This window comes from Ciconia boyciana, chromosome 4, assembly GCF_034638445.1.
Source record: "Ciconia boyciana chromosome 4, ASM3463844v1, whole genome shotgun sequence".
Classification (NCBI taxonomy): Eukaryota; Metazoa; Chordata; class Aves; order Ciconiiformes; family Ciconiidae; genus Ciconia; species Ciconia boyciana.
In genome coordinates this window covers 21,357,807-21,378,407 of record NC_132937.1, presented here as the reverse complement: position 1 = coordinate 21,378,407, position 20,601 = coordinate 21,357,807, and the positions used below count along the sequence as shown (strand labels likewise).

General features: G+C 41.7%; 1 protein-coding gene across 46 annotated transcripts in view; it reads right to left on the bottom strand.

Moving 5' to 3' along the window:
* CELF4 (CUGBP Elav-like family member 4) overlaps window positions 1-20,601 on the bottom strand; it is a 735,309-nt gene that overhangs the window by 289,193 nt on the left and 425,515 nt on the right. For 36 of the 46 annotated variants that reach the window (XM_072858793.1, XM_072858804.1, XM_072858828.1 and 33 more), the window contains exon 3: window positions 15,921-15,969. In XM_072858793.1, coding sequence (XP_072714894.1) covers window positions 15,921-15,969 — 49 coding nt within the window. Of the gene's footprint in view, window positions 1-15,917; window positions 15,970-20,601 lie in introns of all 46 variants that reach the window. The other 10 variants (XM_072858800.1, XM_072858824.1, XM_072858799.1 and 7 more) reach the window with 1 other exon arrangement.

Below are 20,601 nucleotides of genomic sequence, written 5' to 3'. Positions count from 1 at the left end.
TGGTCCAAAGGCCACTGGAGTCTGAGCAGGCTTTGGACCAAATCCTAAATAGTTTTGTGAGTACACACTGTTTTCAGACCTCATCTCTGTACCTCCGGAGACTTATGAATTTTCACAGAGTAGAGAGAAAATCTTACTCCCATTCAGGACCAGACTGCCTGCCCTGGCTGCAGAAAGTCCTGCTGACAGTGAAAGCAGTTGTTTACATGGGGCAGATACCATTAACAGACTAGTTCATGCATTTTACCTGTCCTTTAATGGGTGGAAGAAGAGCCAGACACAATCATAGAACAGAGTGCACATTACACCATGTCAAGAAACCCTACCAAATCTAAGCATTTATGACATGCTTCTGCAGGGGTAATTGAAAATTTGGATTGTGGATACCCAAACTGTAATTTTTCAAGGATGTCAGCTGATGAATGTGAGGATTTCCCTGGATTTCCATCTCTACTCTGAAGGCAAAACGTATGTGGTCTATGAGCTCTGCTGGCTCATGTGATCACAGTGGGTTAAACCAAGGGCCATGTATTTGTTTATGATCTGCCTGGAGCTGGTGAAGAACTACTTCTTGATATAAAACCAGCAGAACTGTGTCCTAGACCAACATGTCCTTCTCTTTTTCAAGGGTGCAGGAGAGGACAGTCTTATAGCAATCTGCTTGTCCCAAGCTTCATGTCTGGTAGAGCAGCCCATGGGTTTCCCTGAGCCACTGTGAGGTGGGATCAGATTCCTGCAACCTGTTTGCTGGTTTTCCCACATGCAATGGCAAGATCTTGAAATCAGCTACTAGGAACAATGGAAACTTGAGGGTCATATTGGCTTCAGGACTTTCCTTTGAACACTTTGCAGACAGGAGGACCAGCTTATCAAAACAAGAGTCATGTGAAGTATAATATTCTACCCTGGCACTACTAAATGACAACACTTGTGGTAGCTCTTTCCCATTCTGCTAATTGAAATAGCAGCAGCAGGTACATATATGCACACTAATGTAATCCTTTCTCCTGTAAGCAATGGAAAAGGTCTCACACAGCATAATGCCTTGCACACTTAATCTTCACTGCACCCTGAGCTATAGCGAGGTACAGATCTCCCTTGCTCCAAAGCAAGCAGTGATGTCCCAAAGAAGCAAAGAGATATGGCCAAGGTAACCCAGGCTGTCAGTGACAGAGCAGACACTTGAATAAAAAGTTCAGGTTGGCCCTTTAACTTCTGGGCTGTCCTTTTCTGCTCATAACAGAAGCAAGTGACAGAAGGAGCCCAGCAACATCCATCAGCTTAATAACAATCATTACTATGCTAAGAGACTGGATGGATAATGCAGTCCCGAAGTATGGACATGAACTAATGTCATCAGCATTGGTATAAATAGGGTGTCTGCATTTAATTAATAAATAATAGGCTGCAATGCTAATCTCCTTCTGCTAACTCTTTTCTAAAGGTGCAATCTATTAATCACATGTCACTGCCAGCCTGGTCACTTCTTTTTTTAGATTCAAGTCAGAAAAAAAATAGCTAGAAATAAATGGATCCTAAATACAGCAGGGCAATTGAATAGCACAGCCAGCATTATGATCCACTGCTGATTTCAATCCTTAGCTACAAGTTTTTCCCCCTAAGGACGGATATACTACTTTAAAGACAGAGTGAAGGCTTGCGATGTTGTTAAAGGTCAGCATGTTACTAATGTCTGCAAAATGGAGGGGGTTTTCCCTGATTATTTGCCCATGGAAATTCTGTCACTCTACAGTGTCTGTTGACATGCAGTAAGACCCATTTCTGTGGGGACTGGCTAAGGCAGGTGAGATATTCCTATTGAGATTGGGACAGAATAACTTTCTGAAAAGCACTGGAAATATCTCACCTGTTTGGCACATGGTGAGACTAGGAAGCTAGAAACTCAAGGAGAAGAAACATTTTGTTGGTATGGAAATGTGGTAGTATGAGGGAAATGACAGCACTGCTCATCTGGACCATATAGAAGGAGTCATGCAAATTGCTTCCTTTGCATGTAAACATCCACTTTCCGGGAAGCTTCTCTCTCAGTGCTCTGAATGAACTCCATTGTGTCCATAGACACAATGAAGATTTTCACCCGTTCAGATTCAGGATTATCACCCTGCTGTGCCTTCTCTAGGGTCTCTTTAGAAAAACCTGGAAAACTTTGACCCAGGAAAACATTGCCCCTTGTGGTTTTGTGTGCGGGAGGCGGGGGGGGGGGGCATGTGTATTTAGGTAAAAAAGCAAGTTTCCATACAAATTATTTTGATTGGAAAATATATCCTACTATCTCTAGATGTTACACATAATTGATTGCAAAAATGTATCCTTACTAACTGAACTGATTTTCAAAATTATTAAAAGCTTTTCAGAAAATTAATCTCTGCAATTCCAACCTGCTTGATATCAAAGTCGTGCTGAAGCCTCAAACGACTCATTCTCTGGCTAAATTTCTTTATTCTTCAGTCAAATACAAGTCAGAAGTCTCAGCACAGAATGTCTGGGTGAAATTTTACAGTCAGTTTATGCAAGAGGTTAAATGAGATCTAATGATTCCTTCTAGATCGAAAACCTATTCATTTCCTTTTAATCTAGGCAGAAACACCAGAAGAATGGCTAGTGGTCAAGTGTTTTGGCCTTTCCTCTCAAAGTCCAAACTTCATAAAGGAACATTACAGGCTCTAATAAAAACCACATTGCCTGTAATATCAGGGAAGAGTGGTGGATCACACACTGAGATCAAGGAGAGACAGGGATAAATTCAGCTCATTGTAAACACTGGAGAATATACTTGCATCAGGATTTGAATTTCTGTTGTGAGACATGATATTTGACCCCTGTTTTGTTCTAGGTGGCTCTGGTCCCTTTGAAGAGTTCCCTGTAAAGAGACAGTTAGTATTCAGGGACCGCTATATCCCAGTTTCCTCCTGCACCCTTGTTTCTCCCACAGTACCTACGGACCTGCCTTCCCTATAGCGAGTGGCACTGTAGCATAACAAGCTCCCTGTCAGTGCAGTGTGTCCCTCAGGCATCTGCTAAACCTCAATTTCTTTTCCACTGGCAAACTTGTACACCAAAGACAGCTGCTTGTCCTTAGCTGTGACCAAATCTGCCAACCAGGACCACGTGGTATGCGTGTGCAGGAGGAGGGTCCTTCTCAAGAAGGAGGCCATGCTATTAGCTTAAGGTCTTGTGTATGTTGTTCAGGACATCATTTGCTTTGTCTCAGAGGATGTGTTCCCAAAAGGAGCTTTTCTTGAAGGCCGTCCTTAATGTTTCCTTTCCCCAGGTAGTCCCTAACTCCACGGCCTCTGTCCTGATGTATTAGTTTCACTCCCAGTTGTGCAACCCAGCACAATGCTTTTTCTCACATCTGGGAAGACACTATATGACAGGTCTGCATCCAGACACTGTATCTGGTCTTATCTTTAGAGAGTAAGCTCTTAAGCAAAAGAGGGCCTCCGTCTGTTCTGTATTGTACAATGAACCTGGTGTCATGGTTCATAACTGGTCTCCCAGGCACTGCCGCAAGATAGATAGTAAATAATTAGATTTCTGATCTAGGGAGAGGACAGACTGCTTTGGTTCAGTCCAATCTCTAAAGTCATTAAACTCATACTATCTTCATTCCCCCTTGCCTGAGGTTCTAGCCCATTCTCCCACATCTCGTCTTCATTAGCTATTCATAATAATAACAGTTATAGTCATTTTGGAAAAAAAAATCCAAGAAAGCAACTCATCCAATGTACCTTACATTGTGGCAACATAATTTCATGTTAATTGGATGGCTGCATGGAAGTGTTGGTATTTTGTGGCTTATAATCAATGCATCTGGCCATTCATCAGCAACTCAAGAGATGGATAAAATGAAGATTTGGGGGAATTAATTACCATTCATATGGCAGTTCATGGGCAGGAAGTATTTTACTAGCTATGAATTCCTGCATACTAGGTTTGATGCTACAAGAAAGCATCCCTCCACTAAGTCCAGTCCTAATACATTTGAATTACTTACTTATCCCTTATTTTAACACTCTTCTAGTCCTGTTCATTGGGCAATCTCAACTTGTGTTATGAAACAAACCTGCCCTGGCGTGGGACATGTCCTGCTGCAGTTCCCATAAGCATGAGCAGGAAGGATCTTCTACAGGAACGACTCTGACTTGACTTCACTGTAAAATTGAGAGGAATCAGCCCCACAAAGTTGGCTCCAACTATTTGGAAGAACATTATTATTTGGGGAGATTTTCAAAGGGAATATTTAGACACCTGAGGCCCATTGACTTTATGTGAGATTTGAGCAGTGAAACACATTTGACACTTTTGAACATCTCTATTTATCTAACCAAGTTACTTCTGTGGAACTAATGATTAGAGAACCTGAGCACCTAATAATCTTTAATGCATGTATCCTTGCAGCACCAATGCTATTTCATAGAAAGAAATTGGAATCAGAGCAAGATGTTCGGCCAATTTTACGTATATATTCAGACAAAGATGACATTAGTCACCAGATATAAATAGAGTGAGAATACTAGCCTGACCCTAGGTAACCACTTCAAGGTCAAGGAGAAAATCTGTGGCAAGACAAGAAGTTAAGCCTCAGTCTTTCAAGCTGCAGTCTATTGCCCTGTGTAGAGCTTTCTCTTCCTCTGTGCAGGATCAGGCTGCAAGACTGCCCTTAAAATTGAAAAGAAAAGAAACAGTCCCTCACTAATTGAAGCCAACTGTTTATCCTCCCTGGGGGAAAATGTTTCAGTGCAGTGCTGCCTTGAAAATTACCTCTCTACAAATGATATCACAAGGGGCCATATTCATTTTCCATCACAGATTCCAAAACAATCTGATTTTAAAGATAAAAATATTTTTCTTAATTATGAAAACACATTTTAAAGACACTGATGTTATGCACTGCTTTTAATTTGAAGCCTTTTTTTTTTTTTTTTTTTGCGTTCACTTTCTGCCATGAGAATAGGAGTGGTAGCAAACCCAAATACAAAAATGAAAATGGAAATTGACTTTAAAGAGGAATTAAAATTGATCTGATTATCTCTATTGCTCAGGCTGATTGGGATGCAACCCCTCCTATTTTTCTCCTGACATTATGAAGCAAACACATTAATGGAGAAAGTTGCCTTCTCTTTTTATGACAAAATCCCAGCATCTCCTACAATCCATCGGTTTTATACAGCAATTTTTATTCATAGATCTTAACTAGGGTTTCAGAAAAGTCAAGTATCATCATTCATACGATACATATGGAAAACTGTGGCAAAGGTGAAAGTTGCGATTCATCTTACCTCTCTTCAGGTGTCTAAAAGTGAGATATCTAAATCTGAGTTAATTGCCATAGGTTCTTTCCAGATTCAGTGGAGACAGAGAGAAGGGAATCTTCCGAGCACCATTTATCCCATCTGTCTTAGGATGGGGTGAATCACAGTTTGGAAGTGCCTCTCTCCCTCCACTGTCCATAGGAGGAGCCTAGATGACTAACTTGGACTATATGCCTAATATTTAGGCGCTAAAGCTAGGCAAAGTGAATCCTACCTGAAATAACATTTTAAGGACAGCGGCACAGAAGCCCTATTTAAAATTTCTTCTGTCCCTAAGTCCAAGGCTCCTAAGAGGCCCAAATTCTGAGTAAAAGAACTTGATACAGTTTACTCAGAGAGCAAAATTATTTACATAGGGATTTTCTACCTCCCAAACTGATTTCACATACATACTGCAAACTATATATAGCAATTGGAAAATGCTGTATGCGCCATGGAGAAAAGTTTTCTTGACCTCCAGTATCTCCTGAGTCTCGAAACTTCTTGAAAGCTGTGATACTATAATCTGGGATCTCAGCAGGCAAGGGGCAAAACCCTTCTCACTGAAATTCCCACTCAGAGAAGAGAGAGTTCAGTCTGCATTGAAACTGCAGGGTTGAGCCAGTCTTATTTTAAATTGCTCAATTGTAACCTCTGTGTGCCAACAGCTAAGGGTACTGACTATAGTCTAGACATTTCCTAGCTCCTACATCAAACTAAAACTCACTTTCCAGAAAGACCCTGGATTACTCTAGAGTCAAAGGTCTTTGCAAGCATGCAATAAACAAGTGACAGTCATGAAGAAACAGGCACACAACATTATGTGCTGAACATTGGACTCAGTTTATACCCTGGCAATACTTTAGGCAGCAGTATAACTGTATGAATTGTACCAGATCTGGAAACAACAAACTTATTTGTCTAGATCCAGGGTTTTAAAAGTGTTTAGGTACTTGATTGACATCATTGATGACAGTTGGGGTTAGATGAATAAACAAATACACATTAATTACATGTGTATGTGTCGTGGTTTAGCCCCAGCCAGCAACTAAGCACCACGCAGCCGCTCGCTCACTCCCCCCTGGTGGGATGGGGGAGAGAATCGGAAGAGCAAAAGTAAGAAAACTCGAGGGTTGAGATAAAGACAGTTTAATAGGTAAAGCAAAAGCCGCGCACGCAAACAAAGCAAAGCAAGGAATGCATTCACTACTTCCCATGGGCAGGCAGGTGTTCAGCCATCTCCAGGAAAGCAGGGCTCCATCACGCGTAATGGTTACTTGGGAAGACAAACGCCATCACTCCAAATGTCCCCCCTTCCTTCTTCTTCCCCAGCTTTATATACTGAGCATGACGTCATGTGGTATGGAATAGCCCTTTGGTCAGTTTGGATCAACTATCCTGGCTGTGTCCCCTCCCAGCTTCTTCTGCACCTGGCAGAGCATGGGAAGCTGAAAAGTCCTTGGCTAGTGCAGCAACAACTAAAACATCTCTGTATTATCAACACTGTTTTCAGCACAAATCCAAAACATAGCCCCATACCAGCCACTCTAAAGAAAATTAACTCAATCTCAGCTGAAACCAGGACAGTATGTCAGATGCATGCAACTGTAAGTTGCCAGAAAGAACTGAAATTCAGACCTAGAGTAATGATGGCAGGCAGGGGAATAACTTTGGATATCTTCTAGGATTTTTGGTTGTTAACTATAAAACGTGCCTCTTTTTATCCCAATTCTAAGTGACCTGCAACCAGTGAGCTTTCTGCCAGATGCCTCAGTTTCCTTTGTACTAATTCTTCTCTTCGTCATTCCTCCTTACATCACATTTTGCACCAGACCTCTTCTAAGACCTCTGCCTTCCTGGTACAGCAATCAGCAACAATGACATTTTGACATGGGGAGAGAAACTGGATGTTATGCATTACAGGCCTTGCGCAGGGATTGCTTGTGCATTTTCATTAAAGTATGACTTGGTAAAATACAGAAAAAGAACCCACATGACAGGAGTAAGGACAACACCAAGCCCCTCATACCTTACTTGTTGCTGACTGTATAAGGGATGTTGGTGCATCACTGCTCCAGGAGCTGGGCTTGGACTCAGTGTGAGAACATTTTGATCCTTTCTGAATTTCAGACCAAACACACAAGGAAGAAGCTTGGAAAATCTCAACAAGCAAAAGAAATCTGTAAGGTGTGAGCATCAGTCACCCTTACTTTATTCAACATCAGGCAGAAAAATGGCCTATATGTTCCCTTTCCCCCAAATGCTTCTCTGAAAGAACAAAACATGCCTTCCATTTTTTACAGAAATGGCCATGTAACCATAACTACAAGTTCGTCAATAGAAAAATACATAATAAATGGCTTGTTATTTCAACTCTTTTGTGAGACAGTTCATTAGAAACTTCATTTGTCTACATGGATTGCACTTATTCAGCTATATTCTAATAAAATGCACATTGCTTCCAATAAAGGGAATGCATTTGCTATTGATGTGCTATAAACTACTATACAGAGAGGTGTTATTATATCCCTGTGTAATAACAAGCCAATTATAATGATCAGCAAAAGCTTTACAATAAAGTCAGTGCACGAGGAGTGATTATCATAATGCATTCTAACTGTTCAGTTCCATAAATGCTTTGCAATTAATTGTGGAGCATATCTATAAATGTATTATTAATGTTGCATAAAAACCCATTGACAAGCAACCTTTACATTAAAAAAAGATACTAGGATTGTAATGTGTCCCTGAGTTCACCTAGGAGGTTGAGCTCTATTTACAAAGGCGGAATTTTTTATAGGATTACATTTTTTATTTCCTCCACTCTCCTCCTCCCACCACTACTTCAATTTTTGCTCTGTTGTTGAAAAACCTCCAAATATCACTCTGCAATGTGAGGGCCCTCAATCATCCACCATACTTGATTTTTGGTCCTGTACACATAATTTTGGGCACAGCTACAGGCTTTCACTGGTGTCTTAACCCTATGACACTGACAGCCTGACGTGCATGAATGCCAAAGGCACTAGCCACAAGAAATGAGCAAATAAAAGTGTATCACAACCTAAGCAGGCAATGCAGGAAGGGTGAGAAGGAAAAGGGAATCAAAGTTACATAATTGATCAAAAGTTGTGTGGTAGCAGAGAAAAGAACCAATATCAAAACCTCAAGGCGATGAGCTCCCCAGCCTCTCCCCAGGCTCTGCTCTAGACTCTCCTCTTTCTTGTCATTCAACTATTAGGTTACAGATGCTTTATGAAAAATGTGCAATATAGGTTGGATTTTTTCCTTTTATTCCCTTAATACTTGATTTTAAAAGGTTGTCCTTAGGACATGTGCTAGAACACAATGTCCTGTGGATCTTTTCCAGTTCCTGTTGGTGGGCACTCTTCCATCAATTTAAATCACGATAGAAAGGGCAGACATGAACAAAAGTTTGATGTTCCTTATATTCTTTCAGCAGGTGAGTGTGGAATGAAGCACATCAGCCTTCAGCAGTGTCACTGAATATAAAACACTACACATGAGGATCCGACGGAGCCTTTTTTGTCACCCCAGAATTAAGTTTTACCAGACAGTGGAGAGCATGAATGGGGTCATCCAGAGCCACTTTGAATTAGCTGATCCATTTCCATGCTGGTACATTCTGCCTGCTTGAATATACAGCCCTGTGAGGACAACAGGGTGTCAGCTGTCAGTAGGGTCATGCAATCCTGAATTTCCACAATAAACCAGGAGATTTTTGTTTCCCATTGACTGTAATCAGTCCCACAACAAACCACAGTTAGAAAGAGATAATGTCCATGAGTACTAAAATGCACTTTCTAGATCAGGTTTATCTTAGGGCTAAAAGAAAAACACTACAGATTTTAACAGATATTCAGACCTGGAATAAAATCCAATGGACAGGTTCCCTTTGAACCCAGTAGCTTTGGGCATTGCTGTAGAAGGCTCCATCACACACAATGGGGTCTAAAGCTCGGCTCTGCCTTTCAAAGACTGTGGCTTCACCTGAACTGAGAGAAAGGAATAATGTCCAAATCTGGGTGAGTTTCTTGATTGTGCCCCGGACTCGATGCGTCCCCGTTCACATGGGGAGAATACCAGGACATATAGGCCAGAAGGGGCCAGAGTGATGCTCAAGACTGTGGGATATCTAAGGTGGCCTTTGTGGTCCTAGGCCCAGCTCCTTCCCCAGCCCTTGACTAGATAGACAGAGAGGCAAACACACTTCAAGGCACTGACATCTCTCCCTCCCAATACTACAGCATCTCTGACAGCCATTCCTCAGGAGCCCACCCTGTCAATGACACCAAGGTTTTCTATTGGTCCTGATACTTCCCTAGCCTCTGAGGCAAGAAAGCTGCCTCCCAGTTTAATATCAAGATCTTTTGGTTAGGTTCTTGATTTTTCTTTTCTCCTTTGACTCATGAGCTCATCTCCTCTCCCAGTGTTTTTTTTAACAGATTATTAGATTATTTTTAAACAGTCATTCCTTCTCTTTACCCTTCACACAGAGATACTGCAACTCAGCACCAGTGTGCTGTTTAATATTAGTTATGTAATTAATAGAGAAAATATATTTAGATTTGGGTGTGGGGGTATTTTTTTTTTTTTTTTAATTCTTCCTGCAAGAAAAGTAAAAAACAGCTAATTAATTGTGTTTGGGGCAAATCTTAGGAAGAGGAGATGTATGAGACTTAAGAGGAGGATTTGGCATGGAGCTGGAAATCTCCTTTCAAACTGCAAGAAAAGATAAAGAGGAAGAGAGATGTTGTTTAAACTGTTGTAGGCACTGAGGGAAAGAAGGGGGAATATGAGGCCCCGGGTATGGTAAATGATTTGTCCAGAGGTCTTGAGTCCAGACCTCATAAAATGTGAAGACAGGACCTGTTACTGTCCAACTAGTAGTCTTAGCCTTGCAAGTGCAATGGTCATAGCAAAGGCTGGCACACGTGTGTTGTGCCACCTTTGCAAGTCCCTCTCTGTGCCTTGCTCTGCCTGAGCAGTAAAAGATTAGGATGAGTCATACTGGGCTTATGGCAATGTTGAAAGAGTTAATGGGAATGTGTTCATGGAGAAATAAGCTTGGATCTTTTCCCCCAACTGTGAGAAGAGAGAACATTATCTGTCTCCCTGGGGTATTTGCCAGAGCCATCTGCCTGCTCCTGCTGAATGGGTGTGGGGACCATAAAAGAGAAAGAGATGAGCAGTTGAAGAAAAGCTGTGGCAGACCACATAAAGGTAGGTTGTATGGATTACCACCTGGAAACAGGACATTCCCTCAGCCTGCTCTCCAGCTTCTGGGGTGGGAAGTCTTTTAAAGAAGCCCACCAAAGGTACAAGATAGGGAACTGCTGGTAAAGTGGCTTCCATGGAGCTTGATGTGCCAGGCAACACATGTGGCTCAGAGATAAGGAAGAGATGAGAATTACAAAGGTACAACTCTGATGCATGCATAGTCCCAGATTTCAGGACTTCTTGCATGCAGACATAGTCTAACCTCCAGCAGTACAAGAGAGGAGATGCTGAGCTCTGCCAAGATTGCCATCTCCTTATTTACCCTTAACTCTCTTCCTCAGACCTTTCTGGTGGGCAATCAAATCTCCTTTTTGCAATGAGCTTCCAAGGAAGAAGGAAATAATTCTCCATGGTATTGTTATACTAGTGTGAAGAGAAATTAAACTGAAGGCAAACCAGTCTTGCTTGATTTCAGCATCTAAACAGACCTGTATCTAGCTAGTATTTGGATGGGAAGCTTCCTGACAGGTTTTGGCCATCAGCAGAAGCCACAGAATTCTGATCAGTTAAAGGGAAAACAGCTAAATGCCAAATAGTTAGTGGGACCCAGGGCTGTGTTTGTCACAGATAAACCCTGCCAGCTGCAGCAGAGAGCTAGTGAGAGTTAGAAATGGCCTGGATGAAATAAGAAATAGATCCAGACTTTTGTCCCAAAGGAAAATAGGGCTTAGAAACCGTGAAGAAGCCATTCTGGCCCCATCATCATTGCTGAGCTGATGGAAGGGAATAAAAAGAAACAGATCATAGTGCGTGAGCAAGGCACCACTGTTTTGCTGTTTACTGTAAATGAGTTCTTGGACATTTTGCTCTGAAGCTGGAATAAACCATAACCAAGCAGATCATTTCAGCGCCTGCACATTGAGTAACGGGTAGAGAAATGATGCAAGTCAGTTGAAATATGAAGTCCAAACCTTCCAGCTGCTGCTGTCATGTCCCCCAAACAGCAGACAAAAAAAGACACACTGCACATGCCTCCCCTAAACATACACAAACAAATTTTCTTCAAAGCACAAACACAGACAGAAGCTTTAGTAGATTTGTGAAGTCTTGCGTGCAGAAAACACTGCAATGTGATGAACTGCAGACTCTCCTGTAAATCTCTTAACACCCTCTCTGAGGGACATTGCACCCTTTCAACTCTAAACCACTTTGGTCTTTGCCTTTTTATTTTCTTTAGTCCAGGAACCTTCTGTATCTGTTCCATAAAATGCAGGAGGACCCCAAAACCACTGTGAAGTGTTTCTTGGTAGAGACAACACTGGGCCCGGGTAGCACACTACATGCATTTTTGCATGCCTTCCTTTACGGATCTTCCTCTGTCCTTTGAGAGGAATGTGGGAGCAATGGAGCATCTAAGCATCACTAATGGAGTGCAACTAGAGTAGCAGGAGAGTCCTTTCCTTTTAAAAAATGTTACTCCCTGTACAACCTAGTGGGACCTTGGGGCTGCATTTATCATAGGTTAACCCTGTCATCTGCAGCGAGAGTTGTCTAGTGAGAGCTAGAGATATTGTGGATAAAATAAGAAATGGCTCCAAACTTTTGCCCCAAACCACAAAAGAGACTTGAAACCTTTCCCTAAGTTTGCAAAACTTTAAGTCACTGATATCTACAGACTATTTTTAGAGCTGAATATGAGACAAGGAACCAAGAAAAATCATCAACAACAGGATGAAAATAATAGAAAATTCTATCAGTTTAATTGGGATTTGTCATGTTCAGAATTTAACGTGGAGTTATAGCTTACATCCCTAAAAACATATTGGACTACCTAATCTATGGTGAAGTAGTTTCTGTATAGTCAAGCTAAATTTGGACAACACAAAGGCCAATGAGAGGTTTTAAGATACCCTTAATAGAGCTAGAGTTACACTCTGATTTTTCAGAACAAAATACAGAATTGTTGCCTTTTTATCACATTCTATTAATTCCATCACTGCTAAAGTCTCTATAAAATGTCAAAGGACTCTGACCTTCCAATCAGGTATTTGAAGCTTCATGAAGTATTTTGTAGAAGGAATACCCCTATATAACATTTTGTAGCTTGACTATACACACATGCACAAACAGGCAGGAACGCAAAATGCAAAATTGTCTCATTAATTTAGACTGTTTCCCTAGAGAAATGTACTGAGAATACATTCATTTCTAGTTCCTGTGAGATTAGGCAAATGTAAATAATGCCAGTTTTTATTGAAAAGGATTGCACTCTTTGTCTTGCTCCTAGTCCAATATGGGGATTAACAAACAAAATAATAAAACCAGCAAAACTAATAAGGGGCACTCAGCATTTCCATTTTGTTGGGCTGAGTGTAATTCGTGCCAAGCAGCATTTTGAATTCCTCCCCAAACCTAGATGGTCTGATAGTCTAAATTCTCACTCACACACACTAAATGCTAACACACCCACTTTCGGTTCAACTGAGAATCAAGACACAGGAAGGGTTAAAGACCAACAAAATCCAGACTCCAGAACAACAGGAAAAAAATGCTGAGCAGAATCTGGTTGTGGGGGGAGAGTAAATTTTGGACTCCCATCAGCTTTGGGTTGTGGGAGAATTTACTGAAAATGTCAAAGATTTGTGTTTTAGCAAAATACAGGTATTTGTCCCTATATAAAACATAATCCCACTTCCTCAAGAATACTGCTCACCATTTCCAGTAAAAGCCTCCTTGCAAACTACAGTTTCGAAGAGCACTGCATTCTTTCTTTAATACCTTGTCCTGGCACCAAAACTCCCCATAAGCCAGAAGATAGAAGTGTATTCAGAATGTGGGCTTTGGGCAGACCGAAGACTTGTACTGTGCAGAAGAGCTGCTTCATCTTCCAAGCCCCCATCTTCCCTCACGTCCCATCCCGATACACGGATGGGGTATAATAAGCTACAACTTAAGTTTCTTTGTTTTTGAAGTTGACCTTTATCTTGCAGGTGAGGTCTTTTGATGTGCTCCTAAGATACACGGCCTCCTTTTTAGCATTCTGCTTGCTGTGCCTGCTTTAACCAGTGGGCTTGTGAAGAACGTAACTTTTCATACAATGCCTCCCTTGAGCGTCAATTGTTCTTTTCTCCCATAGTTACCCTTGAGTCATGCCATCCCTGAAACATCACCAGCCCAGAAGCAGCTTGTCAGTGGGGAATTAAGACAACGTGTCTTTCATGCCAATGATGAGTGCACCTGCTTGGCCCCCTGCATTATGATCACCACCAATAGGAGCAATACGGGAGCGGAGAGGGTAAGAAAAGATGAGGTTTGTGTCTGTTGGGGAGATAATTAGCTAAAATACAATGGGAAGGGAATCACTGGTGTGACAGATAATGTGGAATCAAACTGCTATCAGAGCCCTTTGCAGTTCAAACCACCCCTCCTGAAAGCAGCTGCTCTTAGCAAAAGAGTTTGAAAACCGTTCCCAGAAAGCCAGGCATGTGTTCTCTATTAGTGATTTGCATTTAAAAAAAAAAAAAAAAAAAGAGTGATTGAGAGCTACATACCCTGTAGGCACACTAAGCAAATTGGTCAGCCTAATTATTATTTTTTAGTATGTCTAATTAAATAGACAAAAGGCCCTCCCTTCACTCTCGCTGTCGACACGAACTCCACCGGAATGTGCATAATGTCCCCTCATTTGCCCAAGCAGCTGAGCCTTTCCCTTTTCCCCTAGGAGATCAGTGTTGACAACTGCCCAGAATGAGACTGACTCCGACTCAGACACGGAGCCAGATCATCAGACGGGCAGGGAAAGTGGGTAAATTGACCGGGTTCTGTTAAAAACCACTGGACAATGCTGTATGATGTGACATGCCTTTGTTGCAGGTTAGAAACATGCCGAGGCCCTTGATAGCAGAACTTGCCATTGCACAGCCCATCAAATACTTTCTGCCCAGCGTTGGCCAAATTCCTCCGAATTTACTTTACTGGGGACTCTAGAAGTGCAATATTTACCCCTGTGCTTTCTGGCATTTTTCCAGCCCTCAGCTCTTCTCCTGCTCTGCAATTACACCACACCACAGCCCTTCCTTACAGAGCCTCTATCGAGCTGCTGGCTTCACCACTCCGTAACACCAGCCCTTTAACTACAAGCTACGTACAAAGTCTTTCAATGACTTGAGTCACTGGAGAGTTTCAGCCTCACACTGATGCAGTCAAAGCCTCTGGAATCCAAAGCTTTCAACTGAAAAAAAGAACACAATTTCAGTGCCTTTTTTCTGTGAGGCATTTTACTCCTTTTAAGTAGTTTTGCTGGGGATTTCCACTAATGCCAGCACAAAGATAGTCATCCCATAAATGAGGAATAGTTTATGTCCAGGGTGGAAATTAAAGAGTTTTCACACATCTGAGCCACATCATTACTAAATGACAAAATCTACTCCCACATTTATATGATACATAAGCACTAGTATTTTTACTGCATATATGGGCAAAAGCCTCTCCTTTTTTTCCACAAAGAGATAGGGATAGAGAGGAAGGAAGCACCATATCATTATATATATAAATATACAGATATAAGAAAAAAAAGCAGAATGGTAATTTATCCAGCATAATGGACCATCTCACACTTTCTCAGTGAGCTGTGTTTGATCTGACAAACAGGCCCCCATTAGAAGAGTACGGTGAAGTATCACCACATCAGTTCTGGTAGAAAACCTTTTACAGGAAACACCTTATCACTGGTGATCTATTGAACGGTCACTTAACAAAGCCTTCCAAATCCACTGTGCAGGATGGAAAAGGAAAAGACCAGCTCCTGGGTTCAACTACACCTGTGCAAATCCTGAATAGCTCCCTGGGGCTGAGAGAAGTCTTCAGTTTCCACAACAGGTTTATCCAGATAAGCTGATACAGGTGCAGAAAACTCTGCTAGCTCAGAATTTGCTTTTTCTGAAAGCAGAGTTGCTTCAGTCCAAGCAGAAACAACATGGTCAGAGAAACCATAAAATATCTGCTTTATCCCAACAAAATTAAATACCTCTGCAGCTCAGCCCAACATAGGTCTGAAAAACCTACGTTGCTGTCACCACTGTTAAATTTTGTTAAGTAAGTAAGTGCCTGATGCTTCACTTCTTAATGAGGCAGTTATTTGTTTCCCAGGCAATTGCTGGCACCTGCCTGCCTTTTAAAATCAAATAATAATTGAATATGAGGAAAGCGAGACGAAGTAAAGGAGATTTAATAAAGAGAAGCTTTGCTGCAGAGGGAATTTCTTTGGCAGTGATTACGTTACTAATTGATCAGCACATTGCCTGAGAGAAGCCAGAGACAACAATTATACTTAGCACTGCGGCTGAAAGCAATGCAGTCAACTACCTCCTCGGCTTTCGCTGTCTGCTGGTTTCACCTGGATCGGTCTGTTCATCTGTAGGAAAGAGCAAAGAGAGACACATAATTAATGGTGGAATCAAAAATCGTATACAGAGGCTTGCTTTGTTTTTTTACCATGCATCATAGTTAGCATCAGAATTTACTCCACGAGGGGGGAAAAAAGCAATTAGTAAGCAAAGAAGTAACCGCCGAGTACAGGCTGCTTCTTGGTCTGAGGTAAACCAGTGTCACCCCATTTACCTGACAGGGGCTCTGTTGAATCACATTGGGAGAGGGATCTGACTCATTTCACACAGGTAATGAAATTTTAAACATAACTTTTAAGATTTCTAATAGTTTCCTCTGGAAATGCTACTGTGTCAGAGTAGAAATGCTTTGTCAGAACATCGGGATCAGTGAAACTTTAATTGCAAAGATTTCTTGAGATTGGCATGATGAAAAGAAAATGGGAAAGTGAATTCCACCTCCACTGTTAGCTCAGTAGGATAGTCACCTGTAACATAGCAGACTCCATTTCATAACTGGGGAATGGGATTTGGATCTGGTTTGTCCACATGCTGCAGGAGTGCTGGCTATTGAGGTTTTTTTGGGGGGAGAGGGTAGGATATGAGTCAAAACATCTCCCTCTGTTGCTTTTTCAAACATCTTTTTCCTTTCTCACATCAGAACATAAGCAAGTATACAAACCTTGTCATCATGCTGTGAATAGAATTTCTGTTCTCCAACTTATCCCTCTCTCTCTCAACAAAAGCATTGGGGACCATCATTATTCCCAGAGCTGCTCACTCCCAGGAGAGAGGGCAACAGATATCCAAGATCATCTTCACTGGTAGTGCCTAACATGATGTGGGTGTCTGATGAACAGGGGTGAAGATATACCCCTCCTGTTAATAGCTGGAGATGCAGATTGGATCAGAACCAGCTGAGATTTTAATCTGAACACTCTTCCCTGCCTCTTCCCCCATGTCACTTAAAGCAACCCATACACTATGCAGATGGACTATTCAAAATATCTTTATGTGTGTGACCACCCCTGAGTGGAATGCAATTATTCTTTAGATTTGGTAACCATAGAAAGGGCAAGTTCAAACAGGCATCACAAGGAGCAGGAAGTCAGAAGGCAATGGGAATCTCCCAACATATTGCTTCTCAATAAAGTCAGACCACAAAGTGGCTGATGAGTGTCACAGAGTGCCTTCAGGTGATACTGTCCCTCCCTTATTTGTGGCTAATCACAGTTGGGTAACAAGGCTGTTAGTTTTCATTTTTCTTTTTTTCTTAATTTCCCTTTTTTTTTGAAAGCAGTTCATAACCATTTAGATTTATTCTAATTGCTCTGCACACATATTTAGTAATAAAAAGTTATCAAGCTGGCTGACAAGTAGGTTAAGATGATGGAGAGCCTAGCAGATCCTGCTGCATTGTTGTCTCAAGAGGAAAATGTACTTAGCCATAAACTGACTACAGTTAGACTCGCACTCAGGAAGAGAAGGATCAATGGCTCCAGACGCTACTGAGCAATTTCTGCTCTCCTGTATGTCTATATCATCCAACAAACTCCAGACAGTTGAAGTGCTAAAACCAACAAAGAATTTGGTACTGGATAAACCTTGTATCAGCCCCTGCTTCTGCAATTGTAAAGACCTGTCGCTGACACACGTATCACAAGATATTAGCAGGTCCAGAGACGATGTATTTAGCAGCAGCAGGATGGACATCCTGCCATAGGGCTCCTGTAACCACATGTGAGCAGCTAGCTGTTACAGACATTGAAAGATCTGACATCACACAGGTGAGGAGGGTAATTTATGTCATGTAACTCCAAATGTCTAAAAAGTGTAATTTTAAGCCACTTTTAAGATTCTGAGATGAAAAGGATGAATGGTCTTCTGCAGTGCCTGTTCCTCTCCACTGGTCATAAGGATAGTCTATGCAGTTAGAGTTAGGTGAGATGAACCCCATCTTGGTTCTCATGTGCAGCATAATGAAGCCAAAGTACCCAGTTATTGTGCTTTAACTTCCCCCAGCTGCTGAACCAACTGCGATTGGTTTGCATTTACAGCAGGTTGGTGTTGACACCATCCATGAGCCAAAATCTGACTTGAGAGCTGTTAACTTTTGACAGCTGCACTCACCCTATATATTATGGGTTCCTAATGTGGACACAATGGGTAATTTAACTCCAATGGTTAGAGGAGGGTTGGTCAGAGGTCCCTGGTGCTCACTCCAAGACAGCCAGAACCTGCATCCCAAGCAGTCAGTAAGAGAAATAATCACAGTAGCCAGGAATTTATAGGAGGTGTGTTGCGCACCGCCCTGAGAGGCAATGTCTGGAGTCCAAAATAGACACAGCCTTGCAATGCAGAACACTCCATAAATCTACGAACATAGGTACTGATCTGAAGCCTGCTAAAGGCCATTAAAATCCCCACTGAACTTGAGTAAGCTTTGGATCCAGCCTTTAGAAAAACTAGACAGAGCTCTTCCTACTTGTTGAGTTGGATGTGGTCAGTTTGCAAAAGGCAGAGATTACCAGACCCTTTAGCAAAAATGAGAGGAGACTAATATTTTGGGGGGTTTGGTTGGATTTTTTTTTGAGATTGGGGCATGAGAAAAAGAAAACAATTGCCAAGAAAGGGAAAGAAAGAGGGAGGGAATGAGCATCCAACAGAGGAAGAAAAAACTGGGGAAATTCATAAGTAAAAGACTAGTGTAATTTAATGTACACTATGATTTATACACTTGACAATTTCTTTATAGACCAAAGAGAAAGCGCTGCCTGCACAGAGCCCATAATACAAATTGAGATCATCTTGACATGAAAGACACCAATTATAGGGAGAAACACTGAGAGGAAAATAATTAAGTTTCCTCTCTCCATCTATGGGACTTTTTTACTTTTTTTTTTTTTTTACACAGACACTCTGGGAGCAAGGAGCTGGCATGGGGAGCAAAAAAGGGCTAAGTGGGGAAATAAAATGGCAGAAAGATGTACCTTCCCCAGTCTGGGGAAATGCCTTCTTGGGGAGAAGGGAATTCAGAGGTTCAAGCTCTCTGCTTATTCTTCAGCTGGGAATTGTCATGGGTTTAATGCAGAGAAACCAAAGTTTATACTCCAAACTTCAGTCTTCTGAATAGTGGTTGGGGGAATATTGATATGGACATCTTGATAGACCCTAAGACAGTGCTAGGAGAAAGAAAATTTGTCAGTCAGCAAATCTGATTAATACCATGGGTATCCACATGGGATCATAGGAACTACAGATGTGGCTGTGAGGTTTTATTGATCCCTATCACTAGAAGTATTCAAAAGAGATTTGGCAACAAGGGAAAAGACCTAGGTAGGCTGATCCAGAATTTGAACTGACAGAGGGACTGGATGAACTCTGTTAGGCTCTCCTCTAGGATGTCCTACACTTCTGTCCATTGCAATGGTCCTTCTTTCCTCTGCCCATGGATGCTCTTTGTGCTCCCCTTTGAAATATGACCATGGTTCCTTATTCTATATTATCCCTGCAGGGCTGCCACAGTGAAAGAAGTACACTGTTTTACTATTAGTTAACCCAGAAAGAGTTTATCTCCTCTTTAGCCTGCCTCCTATTCTTTAGGACCTGACTAAAAATTTCTATATATAACTTCTATATATAATTTCTATATATTCTCTGTATAAACTGTGAAGATTCCTGGCATCATGGTACCAGAATGCCTAATAGTCATAAAATCATTATAAATCAGGACAATATGTTTATCCTCATTCTTGATTCAAAGTCCAATTTGGCCACAAATTTACTTTGAAGTGCCTCACTCAACAGCAATGCCATAACAGAGGTGTGCTGAGGACCACTGAGGCATAAAGGGATTTAGGCAAGAGCCAAAAAATTTAATTTGACTTTCTGGTTACATATGACAGACCCAATTTTCAAAGGGGTGGCAAGCGGATGGCAAACCAGAGTTTTATTCACAACTGTGTTCCCAATGTGGCCTCAGGCAAAGCCTGTGTCTCAGATTCCCTTGGGAAATATGGGCACTGGGTACCACTACAGCTGTGAATTGGCCCCATTTCAGGAAGATAGGTTGCTGTCCTGGTTTTGGCTGGGATAGAGCTAATTTTCTTCCTAGTGCTGTGTTTTAGATTTAGTAGGAGAATAATGTTGATAACAGACTGATGTTTTAGTTGTTGCTAAGTAATGCTTACACTGGTCAAGGACTTTTCAGCTTCCCAGGCTCTGCCAGGTGCACAAGAAGCTGGGAGGGGGCACAGCCAGGACAGCTGAGCCAAACTGGCCAAGGGCTATTCCATATCATATGACGTCATGCTCAGTATAGAAACGGGGGGGTTGACCAGGGGGCAGTGATCGCTGCTCAGGGACTGGCTGGGCATCGGTCAGCGGGTGGTGAACAGTTGCATCACTTGCTTTTATTTTTTTTTCCCCTGGGTTTTGTTCCTCTCTCTCTCATTATTTTCCTTTTCATTACAATTTATTGTTGTTGTTGTTGTTGTTATTATTATTATTACTATAATATTTCAATTTTTAAACTATTCTTATCTCAGACCATGAGTTTTCTTACTTGTGCTTTTCAGATTCTCTCCCCCATCCCACCGGGAGGGGGGAGGATGAGCGAGCAGCTGAGGCGTGCAGTTGCCAATTGGGGTTAAACCATGACA